Source organism: Pituophis catenifer, unplaced genomic scaffold (assembly GCF_029215685.1).
Source record: "Pituophis catenifer annectens isolate HBS135680 unplaced genomic scaffold, rPitCat1.0.hap2 SCAF_1, whole genome shotgun sequence".
Taxonomy (NCBI): domain Eukaryota; kingdom Metazoa; phylum Chordata; class Lepidosauria; order Squamata; family Colubridae; genus Pituophis; species Pituophis catenifer.
The window spans coordinates 127,207,811-127,222,494 of record NW_027256881.1 but is presented as its reverse complement, the minus strand read 5'-3'; the positions used below and the strand labels follow the sequence as shown (position 1 = coordinate 127,222,494).

The window sequence follows — 14,684 nt, the reverse complement described above, 5'->3', positions numbered from 1 at the left end:
CATCCTCATGATTTTCTTTTATAGACCTGGTGATTGGGTTTCTACATAGTATTTCAAATAAACTCTTACCATGGATTTATGTACCACATTGCTGTTGTATTTTCATTTCCTAAGGATTTTGAGCATCTTGCTCTTGCTGTAAGAGCAGCTACACACTAGGTTGATACGTTCAGATATCTTCATATCTACCATGACTCCATGCATGATTCCCTTCTTAAAAAAAATAGCATTGCTATTGATCATTTCATTATTAGCACATGGTGTTTATATAATTTCTGAATCTGATAATAGCTAGTTCTTCATTTGCTGCCTCAAGGTCAGACTATCACAACAAATTTTATTTTCAACTATTCTTGAATAACTTCTATAAGCTTCATTTGTATAAAAAACATTGTATCAGTTGTTAACCAGGATATAGGTTGCCAGTTTTTTTCTATTCTTATTTAAAAACACTGATTTTATTTTATCCTTGAAAATCATTAATGATTTTAGGACTGTCTAGTTAAGAGTCACTTGTGAGTCTGCAGGAAAAGGTTCAGCAGAAAATTCTTGCTTGATGAGACCTGCAATATAACATGCCCTATTAAGTTTTGCTTTATACTTAATCTATTTCCTTTCAGAAAGGTATTTTGTTACTGTTGTCATTGTAGCCAGAAAGATTCTAACATTGTTTTAGATATTTATGTGTTTATTTACTTATACAATAATAGACTGATTCGGTTAAAACATTTCAAAGCAGTTGTTTTCTTGCTGTTTATATTATATGCTGTTAATTATACTTTAATAGTACTTTTAATTCATCTGTATTGTACCTGATTATTTTCACTGTTAGTGTCCTTGAATGACATTTTTGGAAGGTAAAAAGTATACAAATAATGATGATGAGATATATCTGAAATTATCTAACCCTAAGTATATAAGCTAACATCAACAGATGGCAAATCTGACGCAGAGAATAGCATCAGCAGGTAATTCTAAAATATATCATAAATTACTATCTCTCAACCTATATGCATTAAGATTCACACACTCATTTGATGTCTTCAGTAAATTGATTTATATGAATTAGAAGCTTTGCATACAATTATAAATGAATAGAGAAATTCAAGCACAGAATTAAAATCTCCTGTGGCTAATAGTTAGTTTGAATACTTATCATCAGCTGGAGATCTGGCCTTTCCAAAAATTTTCACACATTAACATTCTATAATAGTGATTACTTCAATTATAAGTATTTCCATTGGTGCTTATCAGTATATTTGCTTGCATACAATTGCTCATTAAGAGGAGATGGATATCAATGCTATGGGAATGTTTAATGACTTAATTTGCGTACTTCTAATAACCATCAATTCATGTATGTTCTTTATTGTTTTTCTACAAGAGAATTTAATTTTTGCATATTAAAATGCAACATTGGATAATCCAACCTATATTCAACCTTAGAAATATATATTAAACATTAGAAATGTAAGGTTGTATCTATAGTAAAACTGGTATTACATTTGGATGAGTTACTGATATATGAAAACATTTGAAAAGAACATAAAAGCAGGAAAATGAAAAGTATTCTTCAGTTATCAAATATTAGCTATCAAGTTGCTGACTCTGAATTGATAAATTCTAGATGAATATACAGTATATTGATCACTAAATTTGATATTAGGTAAAGTGTACTATGTAGACAGAAGGTGGGAGTCTGGTTTTATTAATTAATTAATTTTATTATTTATTAAGAAAATTTATATGGTTCCCCAACTCACTCATAGTGATTCTAGGCAGCTTACAAAAGTAAAACCTAAAATAAAAAATACAATAAAATTTTACTCCACAATCAAACAAACTATTTGATGGGCTCTGCATCACCCTGGTTCCCCAGGCCCACTGGAAAAATCATGTTTTCGGGGCCTTCCAAATGGTTATCAAGATGGGAGTCAATCTTATCTTGGTGGGCTTGATTTTCCACAGGGAGAGCCGCCATCTTGGTCCCACTAGATGGCCCTCCTTAATAGAGAGAATCTGTAACATACTATATCTTGCCTTCCCAGTCTGGTGGGCTGGGTAAATGTAACATGGAAAAGATGATCCCTCAAATAACCTGGCCCCAAGCCATGTAGGGCATTAAAGGGGACAATCAGCACCTTGAATTGGACCCAGAAGCAAATCGACAACCAATGCAGCTCCAGCAAGTGAGGTGACATGTGTTCAAATCTCGACTTGTACAAATCCATGTGGGTGGCTGCATTTCAAAAGATACATCTCAAATGTAACAGCCTAATTTTCCCAAGCCTTAATTCATTTTCAACAGAATTTGTGTATACTTATCAATGTCTAAATCTTCATATATAAGCACTTCAAATACATAGCACAATACTTTAAAGAAAAGAATAGGCATTTTAATATGATAACTGTATAATGTATAAAGTTATTAATCTAAACAATACTTTAGAAGTTTTCATGCAACACATATAGATACCGTGCACTACATTATAGGAAAAATATACATTATTTTAGCAAGCAAAATAATGTTAAACATCTTACTTTTATATTCCAGGTGAAAACCAGCTGCTGCTACACTAATATCAGAGTGAAAATGTAAATAAAGTTGATTGGAAGTGCTGTTCAATAGTGCTGGTACTGTAGTACCTACAGAAAACCAAAAGTCATATTAATTAAAAAGAAACAACATGTAAGCGAAGAATATTTTTATGGTGAATCAAAAAAAAGTATACTTATGCTATAATTATTAACCACCTGGGAATATGTTTTAGTTTTATTAACTATATTTTTACAGCATATTAAATTCAATATAAATTTAAATTTAATATACATTGAATATACATCTCCCACATCCTCCTTTTAATACAATCTCACTTAGATTTATATTAAAATTTCAAATGCAATTTTAGGAACATATTTTATGTTAACATATAGAGCTAAATTAACTCATTATAATCATTCTATATTTTTTGTCTGAGTAGCACTTGTGAATTTATTAGGATTACTATTCACTGAAGTATTCTTGTATAGCACAATAAAGATAAAAACTGAGCTGCAAGTTGTGTACAGAATTAATATGTTGCTCTATTGCCTCACAACATGTCAATTTCTGTATGGACATATTCCATCCATAATTACAACAGCTAGACTTTGATAACAAGAATTAAGCACTTAAGATAAATCACAGCTGTTGCTGTATATCCAAAGGCATTCAATAAAAGAATATACTAATACTCAGCACCTACAAAGTATTATGCAAAGCATTTCATATTCTTTTAAATAATATTCTTTATTAAGGTACTAGGAGGAAGTGGCACACAAGAGCGTATTGTGCATAGAGAAGAAATAGAGAAACTTGAGTAGCTTGCATCTATGTTCTGGCCAATAAAAGGTAATATAGATTTCTACATACCTGAAAAGCTTCCAAGCCTTGGTGCTGTCATATCACCACCATCATAAATTTCAAGAGAGTCCCAATTATGCTCAGTGGCAAAGTTTATTACCTGTATCTGTGAAAACCATACCACTGAGTGTTCATTAAACATGATAATTACTATGTTTTCAGAAAAGTACATCATAATAAACTTGACAACAAAAACAGCAATGTAAATTACACAACCACTTGCATTTATCTACAGTACAAATATGTCCTGGCAATCTTCGTTTTTCCTATCTCTGATATTGCCTTCAGTTTGTTTCCATCCCATAAATAAAAAAGAGTTAATTACGGTAGTTATTAGCTGTAAACAAATGTTTTTTTCGTCAAGTCAGAAACTTCAAATGACCATTGTTATTAGATTTAGAATTTAACATCCACTACAGTAGAGGGAAAGTTGGATGGAATCAAAGTTGGGTGCTAAACATAAAAACATAAACAAAAACAAACAAACAAACAAAAAAACCTTGAATTACTTGAATACAGGATGGCCTTGTCACTTCTAACTTCTGGATATCCCTCAAGACCTAGTTGTGCCAGAAGGGGGATCTAGTGAAGAGGCTCCATTATTATTAACATCCCTTCATCTATTATTCTTGTTTATCTGTTTTGCTAGTATTTTAAAATGTTTTAATAATTGCTAACAATAATGATTTTAGATATGTATTGTATTGGTTTTGTTTTGTTCAGTCTTCAGAGTCATTTGGTTGTAATATGGGTAATATCTAATATGAATTAGATAAATAAATATCATAACAGGAAAATAGTGTAAAAGTGTATTAGCCTGAAATAGCAATGAAAAAATGAGATCACCATTACTACTACTGCTCTTTTACAGAGCGTGGAGGAATTTGGAAGTCTACATTTATTGTCTGCATAAACAAAAGTAAGACAGGGGAACGAAATCTTAAATACTACTTTTAATTGCTTTATGCTACTTATCACAAAATCAACAGAGCACCAGAAGCAATTAATGAAGGAATTTATTCATAATAGGAACTAAAAACAGGAATAGTAAATTTAATTTTAGTATATTTTTTGCTGATTTAAGAATAAATGTATAACACTTTAACTCAGCAATGAGGAAAGTGCCCACTGAATACATCTTTATAATTATAGACCAAAAGTATAAAGCATATACTAAACCAAAATAATATTGAAATGCTACTAAAACAAGAAGAATTATACAGTTCTGCTTAAATAGCCTAACTGGAAGCATCTGTAACTTGAGGTAAATTTTATCTCTACTAAGGAAGAATTTGGGAGGAAAAAAGTTAGTGAACTACACAATTAGATCGAAACACTATTTGTGAATATAAAAACATTCCAGGAAGTATATTTTTAAGGCCAATTTACTTACTTAATCTCATTTATTTTCCTTCTCTTGCTCCTCTGCCATCTTAGATAGGCAGTAATCAACGGAATACCCCCTCCCTACCCCCTTGTAGCCCAGATAACATCCACTTGCAACTTCCTAACAAAATAAGTGTGGAATGCATACTTATACACCAAAAATTTACCCATAAACTATGTTGACTATTCCACTGAATTTTATTTCCATCACTGAATAATCACTATTTTGAAATTATCCATAGATTTTTGAACAAACATTTCATTTATCACAAAGATTGAAAGATGACTAGCCATTAAAATATGATCAAGGTTATTTTTATTTTATTTTATATGAATATAGGAGTATTTATGGGCATTAGAAAATTTCTAGGTTAAGAAAAGGTTAAGAAAAATGTTTCAAATATTAAAAGAAGACAATCCTAATTAAATTTTTGATTTAAAGGGGCCTCAATGTAATTTGGTTTAAAGATTTTTTTAATGTAATGTTTACATATTGAACAAGAAGTTAGTAACGTATGAAAGTAGATGTGACAAAGCCTGGTGGGCATTGGAAACTGTTAGTTATAAGCTCCAGTGAAACTTATTAGCACAGCTCAGGAAAGCTTCTAAACTCAGATCTTGACTTTAAATATCTTGAACTGATTGAAGAGTTTTTTGGATAGAAATCCCCTTTTATAATCTGCAAATTCTCTCTGTAACTAATTTGAATTGTAATGCTGTATGAAAATGAACATGCATTAAAATTAAGCTCTGTACAAGTTATTTAATAGACATAGCATCTTTTAATGAGCTTTCCTGAATACAAAGACTTTAATTAAAAGTAATTAAAATTAAAAGTAATTTTTGATTGTATAAATTAAAAGTATTTTTTTCATTTTTTCATTGTTTTTTAATATGAAAAGGTTTTTTTTTCATTATTTCATTCTTGCATAATGATATACATGCTACATATATCTCATAGATGCACACATATGACATACGACAGTGACATAGTTTGCCTTTTCAATCCAGAAGGGTTTATTTAAAAAAAAAGTGTTCATTGTCTTGAATAGTATGTTTTTTATTAAAATACTTAAAATGTTTCTTTAATTTATAAACAGTATCTTTCAAGAATGATATGAAGGCCTCGTTGAAGCAAATCTCATAAAGAAGACAAGTCACATTAACTTCATAACAACAGCTATGCACAATATCTTCAGAGTCAATCTGTTTCCTTCTGATAACATATGTACATAAATATATAATAAATATATCATAGCTTCCTTCAGTTTAAAGAACTGCATTAAGATGTCACAATCATTATAGCTTTATCTGGTAGCATATGGTACACCAGTGAAGTAAATTATGATCAACATATGCATAAAAACTGATTTCCAAACAAGTTCCTTTAATTAAAGTCAATTTCCACTAAATTGCATTGAAGTAAGTGTGGTGAACAGAAGCAATTTTGGCTTTTCTACTTTACATGCAGAAGGAGTGGGGGTGGGGGCTTGAAGAATTCTGAATTTGTGAATGAATCTATACAAAAATGCAAAACAAGGATTGTTTTTCTTTTTGCTTACATTTAGCTAGGGACTTAGAGCAGGAGTAATAAATTAGTAATATCTTGTCTTTAATTCTGAAGTATTTTATATTCCACTGTTGGCAAAATATGGACTTGCCTGAATACCTGATCCCTCAGTCACTATGATTTTCCACACACAATTCAAGCTGTTACCATAAGGTTCAGGGTAACCTGGAGACAGTATAGTACCTCTGCGTTCAGTGAAATTCCGGCTGCATGGCACTGAAAGAAAATTGAATTTGAAGTAACAATAAAGCTTAAACCTTGCTGACAAAGAAGGAAAGTAATATTAAAATCAGGAATTAAATCTCATTTATGTGTTTATAAAGCAAGAAAAATAGAACACTTGCTGTAAAAAGTGCTTTTCCCATTTCCAGAATTACATGTAGAAAAAACCAGTTATGTTTTCTCTGATAATGTCCATGGATGTTAAATCCATAATGTCACAATAATGTCATATTAAATTCAAGCAGTTTTTCCTATTTTGACCTTCGTTTCAGACCAAGTTTTCTAAAACTCAGGCAATGTTTTTTAGGACTAGAAAAGGATAAGGACTACAACAATAGTAAAAAAATAATAATGATAAAGTATTAGGAAAACAGATAAAGTAGAATATAGGAAAACAGATAAAGATTTTGAGGTCTAAAAACCTGTTATTATACTCTGGTTTTCCTTATTATTAATCTTTATATCAATTACCCCCCCCCTTTTTTTTTTTTGCTAATGATCTTAGCTATAAAAGTTTCAAGGAAAGGAATTTTTTTTTGTCATAACTTAATTTAGAAATACAGGTCCTTGACATATGACCAGTCAATTAGTAAGTGTTCAGAGTTATGATGGACTCAAAAAAAAGATACTTAAGAACTGCATTCAAAGTTCCAATGGCTGCTCCCCTCCTTCCCCCCACAATGACATGATCACATTTTGGATGCTCAACAACTGGCCTGTATTCACGGTGATTTGCATTGCTTGGTAGTCATATGGCAATGATTTGCAATCTTTTTTTTACTGGAAACTAGTGTTTATTTCTGTGTTTTGGCAAAATATGCCCACTGGGCATTACTGACCATGAATCATTTAATGACCATAGTAATTCGCTTTAACAGCCAATGCAAAAAAGTTGTAAAATTGAGTTGTACATGTGATGACTCACTTAATGACTGGCATGATTTAGGACTATCACTGCAGGTCCAATTATAGTCATGAGTCAATTTTTACCTGTTTGATATTATCATAATTCAAATAATTAACATTTTTTCCCCTATGGGCATACTATCCCTATCAGTGCAAAGAACTGCAAATTACAAATATCTGGAAAGAAACAAAAACTGAATCCAAAATGGAAACACAGTTCTTTTTTTTCTCTCCCCCCCCCCATCTTTATCATTTTTATTTTTTTATATACAATACAAAGAAGGAAAGAAAATAGGAAATTAAGGGAGGGAAAAGGAGTGGGGAAAAGGGGATGTGAAGGGGGGGAAGAAAAAAAGAAAAGAAAAGGGAGCATTGATATGAGACACAGTTCTTATGGAAAGTGTCACACATAAAACACAACAAGCAGTTTGCTAAGCAAGGCCATTCTGATTCAGGATATAATAAAATGCAATCAGAATCATTTGTAAAGTTAAAATACTGTTACTTTTCAATTGCACTAGTCATTTAATATTACAAAGCAAGTTTCAGTCCAATTATAGTATATTTCTAATTACCAGAGATTCATCTTAAACATAAGGTTTTAGAGGCAGTCATAACGATAATAAGAATTGAGCAAACTATGCATCCACTACGTAAATGTAATAAATCATTATATCAAAATCTATTCTATCTGTCAACCAGCTAGTACTCAATTACAATCAAGGTGACATATTGCTCTTTTAAACTGGATGTAGCCTACATTAATCAAGAGTGAGGAAATTTATTTGTTTAATACTATTTAATAAAACTAATAATGTTCTTAATTTATGTTCATAGATTCTGACTTGGAAATGTATAACCTAAAAATAATAAGTCTTACCCACACAGCTTGGCACTGTGTCATTCCATTGTGCTAAAGCATTGGGCACAGACTGGCAGCGGATAGCTTTGGAGCCTTGGAGAAGGTAGCCGGGACTACATTCAAAGCGAATTACAGAGCCAGCTGAAAATTCAGAGCCAATCCTCCTGCCATATCTTGGCTCTGGAACGGAGCTGCATTGTGTATCACTTGTTCGTGGAACCGCTGCATGAAAAAAGAAGTATTATTGGAGAAGTACCACCAATTCAAAGAATATCTTTATTTTTAGGTAAATTTGCTCAATTCATACATGTTTTATTATTTAGTAATTTATTAAATTTATATGCTGCCTATCTCACTATCAAGAGAGTCTGGGTAGCATGTAGTATCATAAATAACAATATAGACAATTAGAAAGTTAAAAATATTAAAACGTTGAATGTTAAATATTAAAACTGTTTCTAATATTTCCAATAAACCTTTCTGCATATGTTAAATATACTGATGAGAGCTGAAAAAGTACAGAAATAACTTTTTCCCAATGCTTTCACAGCAAAAAGTAAACCAAGTCACTGCTCTTATTTCTCAATTAAGGATATCCTCTAGTGTGCTGGAGAAGACTCCTGTGAGTCCCTTGGACTGCAAGGCAATCAAACCGGTCAGTCCTAGAGGAGATCAACCCTGACTGCTCTTTAGAAGGCCAAATCCTGAAGATGAAATTCAAATATTTTGGCCACCTAATGAGAAGGAAGGACTCATTGGAGAAGAGCCTAATGCTGGGAAAGATTGAGAGCAAAAGAAGAAGGGGACGACAGAGAATGAGGTAGCTGGATGGAGTCACTGAAGCAGTAGGCGTGAGCTTAAATGGACTCCAGAGAATGGTAGAGGACAGGAAGGCCTGGAGGAACGTTGTCCATGGGGTCGCAATGGGTTGGACACAACTTCGCAACTAACAATAACTAGTGTAGTTATGTTTGTGAGAAATAGAAATTTAATATAAGTATACGTAGGCTTGCATACCATACAATAGACAACAAATTACTGGATATTAGACTATGGGATTGTAGAGGCTTGCAATCAGAGGTGTGCTTGATACAGGTCAAATTTCAGAAGGCTCCATTTTTTAATCATATCTTCTCCTATGCTTTGGTGGTTAGCTTTGCAGAAAAAGCCTAAAACAGAGTGCTACTGCCACAGTGTGCACCTCTGAGGTTAAAGAGGTAGAAACAATTGAGCTTACAAGGCAGTAAGAAAAAGGTTGTGCTTTTTACTGCTCATCTAACTTCAGTACTTTGGTTCTGCCCAATCAAGAAAATGCTACGGGAAATCATTGCAGCTTTTGCTATTCTGTGCATGAAATTTGGCCATTCTGTCTGTTGAGATAAACTATAGGTGGTTCTTCACTTATGACCACAACTGAACTCAAAATTTCTGTTGCTTAGCGAGACATTTTTAAAGTGAATTTTGCCTCATTTTGTGAATCTGGCTTCCCCATTGACTTTGCTCGTCAGAAAGTTGCAAAAGGGGATCACATGACCCCAGGACACTGCAACCATCATAAAATGACATATGAGTGTCCTGATAGCTTCTACTACAGGTAATGGAAAAATGAAAATGAACTGCATTTGAACAATCAGCTTTGTACTTTTTCTTCTAACACTAAATGATGCAGAAATATTCATTTCACAATTCAGATGTTACTCTGTAGCAGCCACATTACAGTATATTGCATAGTTACAAACAAGCCACAGTTGTACTAAGCCCTTATTGTTCTGAATATCTAATTCAGACAGAGACAAGATATTAAAATCATCCTCTTAAGCAGCATTTAATTTTATATAACTTGAGAGGGTAGCATATGCAATAACTAATGACATTAACAATGCCTCAATCAATCTTCCAATGATTTATCATACTGCTTTTTTTAGGAAAAAAAATGTCCATGGAACAGTACAGTACCTCTTAAAATTTTGAGAGTTATTCAGAAAATGCTATTGGTCTGAATGTGAAATATAGCTATGCCTAGTAATCCACACAGAGAGAATAATTATAAAACACAAGTTCCCTTTGAAATAAGTATCAGTTGGATATGGGATTAATTACTGAGGTTGTTCAGGTTCCATGTTATTCCGGATTGTAATTCAGATTGTTGATAGCTTGCCTAAAAACTCAACAGTAGAGACTAAAGAAGCATCCAATATATGAACTGCATCCTTCTTTTAAATTCACTCTATCATCAATCAAAAAGTATAGAACTATGAAAAAGTCAGAAATGCCTGGATGAAATCAAAAATTACTAATAAATCTATTCATAGAAATAGAAGAATGCATCCTCCACTCTCCCTTCCAAATATTCCACCTATAACCTACATTTGGCAGTTTCCCACAATCCTCTTCATTTTCATTTATTATGTACTGATCTGATCATATGCAATGATTAATGCTTAAATGATGACCACTGAAAAAGCTACAGTTGCCAATGGAAACCAAATTCAATCACCAACTTCTTCAAGAACTGATAGAAAGCCATACTGCAACATTCAGTCAAACTTTAGTGAACATAGACCTTAGAAAGAAAGACATTATAGAAGAGGCATTGAAATTGAGAATGATTGATTGCTTTTTATCAGAGCAATGTATAAAGCATTTTTATATGGATTTATACATTAATGTCTTGTACAGTTCTGTTTCTGAAGCAAGTTCAAGTATAATTATGGAAATGAATGCAAATTATTCCCTTTAAAACACAATTGTACTGAAAATGTGAGGACATTTAACTTTAGCATCACAAAATGTCAATAATGTGGGATTTTGCACAGGTGAGGTCATCATTTGTGCCTCAGCTATTGCTAATCATAATTTTCTGTGCAATGTAATATATAGAAAAATGCAGCTTTGAGAAAAAGGAAGATAGCTTTTATGACAGAAAATGAAATACATAATAGAGAAAATGGCATTAAAAACCTCCATTATATCAAAATCTAAGGATAGAAATTGAATCTTGTAACAATTCTGTTCAGAATATGCAATCATGTTAGCTATAGACTTCTTTTTCTCTTCCTAATCCTCAATCTAATTCTAAACTCTGATATGGACAAGCTAATCTTAAATAGCATTGGACATTAAGTGCATTTTTATAGTAATTATTCTTCATTTTTCAATCCTATGTAACAAATGGAAGTCAGCGTAGTGGAAAAGTGAACATGGAGTTGAGTCAGACTGGAATACTAGGTGAGAAATACAAGGACTGAATTTGTAGGCCAGAGTAAAGGTGTTCATTCAGAAAGTGGATGTGTCTCTTAAAGGTATTTAGAAGCAACCAGTCCTGGAAAATTTCCCAGTAAGATTGAAAATTCCAATATAGTGGTTGTTTGTTTCTTATTTCTTTTCATAGAAAAACTAAGAGAACATTTCATTCCATGATATTAAACTTCTTTAAATTAAAGAACTCTTAAATGTAGATCAATCAATCACTTTGCTGCATTGTACTGTTTTCTGGGCATTAAGGAAAAAAGCAAATATCAAGCAAAAGAATACTAAAAATATCTGCAAATATGATTTTTCTTAATAAAAAATTTCAGAGACAGATATGGATTTTACATTCCTATGTTAAATGCATTTTTAAAATAAAATATTTAGGATAGCAAGTAATGCATCAATGCATTAATAAATAAGTAACTATAATGGGTAAAAAGAACTAGATTTATGCCCTTTGGCCCTGAATTTCTGTTATACCAGCAGAATCCCAGCCACCTGTAGTCAGAATATTATATATCTAACTGAAAACAATTTACCAGTATTTCCAAGAAAATTACCATGGATTTTAGCCTTAGGCTGGAATCCAAACATATGTATTAAGTTAAAATTTTCACTGATTTTTTTGTAAAGAGATATTCATATAGTTTTGTATTGGTAATAACCACAGCCTGGCCAAGGTTGAATATATTGAAGTTAGATCTTTTATCCAGAAACAAACTGAATGCTTATGTAAATAAATTTTTCATTAACTTCATTGATATTTTGCTAAAGTAACAGTATTGTAACTCTTCTTGCAAAAAGTATTATAAAATAGAGAGTCATGTTCTGCTTACTCATGATACTTTAGAAATAACAAGAAGATCAATATTGCTTCTATAAGTATTTCTAATTTGGGACATAATTCCAGAGCTCATAGGAAATATAGTATAACTCTATTTTGCATAGCTGGAGAGGTCAGAAAATCACCTTTTCTTTGTTTTTTATGTTGAAAAAAAACAAGGAGTTGGAGAAATCAGCCATCCTAATGTCCAAAAGACAGAAATGGACACTTATCAAATGTCTTCTGCCTTCCAAGAGCATCAGAGCTCAGCATCAGTTGAATTTAACAAACATTGGAATTGGATTACCTATGCGTATTCTCTGAACTTCGCTTCTGCTGCCCCCTTTGGGCGTGAATATCTTCCACATAAGTGTTCTACACAAGGTGCTCAGTTAATGAATCCAGAATCTTTAATGTGAGAAATCAAGTTGTGAGTTATCCACCATGTAATCTTTCATAGATATCTCACATCATATTTTAATTATTCTGGTCTCATAGATCCCAAAACAAGAAATATAGCTTCTGAGATGAAAGGTAGTAGCTAAGGTTACATGAAATTACATATCTTATTGCATTTTCCATTCCAAATGGCAAAATAAGCATACTTTGTGACACAGCCAAATGTAGGAAAGGAGAATGGAAAGAGAAATACCTTGATAGACAAAATGGAAGCCCCTTGCAGATGCTCCACTCTTGGCACTAAACCTCAAGAGAATCTGATTGGATGTAGCTAAAGGCAGGGTCTCTCCTATATATGAGAAATAGAAAGACAGGGAAGGGAGCATAAACAAAATAAATATAAACCTATTTCTGCATATGTGGACATCAAACACTGTTGTCTGAAAGTGAGGGAGGGAGGGAGGGAGGGAGGGAGGAAGGAAGGAAGGAAGGAAGGAAGGAAGGAAGGAAGGAAGGAAGGAAGAAAGGAAGGAAGGAAGGAAGGAAGGAAGGAAGGAAGGACCGACCATAGAAGTCATCATTATACAATTTATGTCTTAATAATATATAATTTCCATTATATATTTTATGCACATTGAACAGAATTGTTTTAAATAGCATTTGATTCAGAAACATTTATTTTCTTTAAATTTCTTTTTCCTTCACCAGTGAGGTTATTTGGTTTTACCTCTATTATAAATTACAACAATATTCATTTATGCATTAATTCATTCATATTGTTTCTTTATTATTTTTACAAATAGTTCAAGGTGGCGAACATATCCAACACATCTTCTTCCTCTTATTTTCCCTCCAACAACAACCTGAGTGGTGGGCTGGGCTAAGAGAGAGTGACTGGCCCAAAGTAACCCAAGTGGATTTCATGGCTAAAGTCGGATTAGAAGTCATCTGCTGTCTAGCCTAGTGACTTAATCACTAGATCAAACTGGCTCTCAAAGTGGCAAAAAACTCCTGTTCTTTGCTTCATTTGCCCCGGCCTCATTTACAATACTTTATACCATTACCTTTCTCAATTAGATTTTCATTTCACCCAATTATCAGGTAAATTCCTGAAGAGGTTTTAGAGCTCTGAAAAACTTGAGTGAAATTCATCAATGTCTATTTATTGACAGAAGAATCACACTGGTAGAATCAATTGCCAATGGCAGACTCCTTGCACCCATTCCCTAGGCCTTGATCTGGAAGGCTAGGGACCTGCTACAACAGGTTGGAGTGGAGTGAACTGAAAAATGGGCAGCAGAAGACTTACTAAATAAGTGGGTGTTTATTATAAAATATGTTAGATTTCCCCAAGCTTACTGATAGCTTCTTTGGAAGTTAGCACATATCTCTTAGCATCAGGAACAGAGGAAATGACTACACAAATACCAAATACTTTTGGTTAGCAACATAATTATGAATCAAGGTTAATAATTTGCTGGAATGAAATGTGACTAATTCTTGATTATCAATTACTTATCACAAAATTTTAATTATTATTTATTGATTAATAATACATTTGATAATCAATTAATTAATAATCAGACACACGTCATCCTTAATTTATGATGAGATACTCAATGAAATTGACTAAATGTGGTTAAGAAATTATTAGTATTTTTATATAATCTGATATTAAATAAAGTTTAACAATTGGTGACGGAAAAAATATCTCCCAAATCATCAGAGAAGGGAAAGTGACTGTAAAATAGAAGTATCAATGAGATTGCTTATGAATGAGTTTATATAGCTATATGCATAAAAATTAGTTTCTGCCAATTTCCAAAATAAGTATTAATATCTGATATAATATTTGCATTGC

At 32.3% G+C, this 14,684-nt stretch overlaps 1 protein-coding gene across 1 annotated transcript in view; it reads right to left on the bottom strand.

Moving 5' to 3' along the window:
* CSMD1 (CUB and Sushi multiple domains 1) overlaps positions 1 to 14,684 on the bottom strand; it is a 1,157,523-nt gene that overhangs the window by 119,412 nt on the left and 1,023,427 nt on the right. The window contains exons 33-37 of the mRNA XM_070954938.1: positions 13,077 to 13,172; positions 8,368 to 8,571; positions 6,451 to 6,575; positions 3,413 to 3,509; positions 2,542 to 2,646 (exon numbers count right to left, since the gene is read on the bottom strand). Of these exons, the coding sequence (XP_070811039.1) occupies positions 2,542 to 2,646; positions 3,413 to 3,509; positions 6,451 to 6,575; positions 8,368 to 8,571; positions 13,077 to 13,172 (627 nt within the window). The remainder of the gene's footprint in view (positions 1 to 2,541; positions 2,647 to 3,412; positions 3,510 to 6,450; positions 6,576 to 8,367; positions 8,572 to 13,076; positions 13,173 to 14,684) is intronic.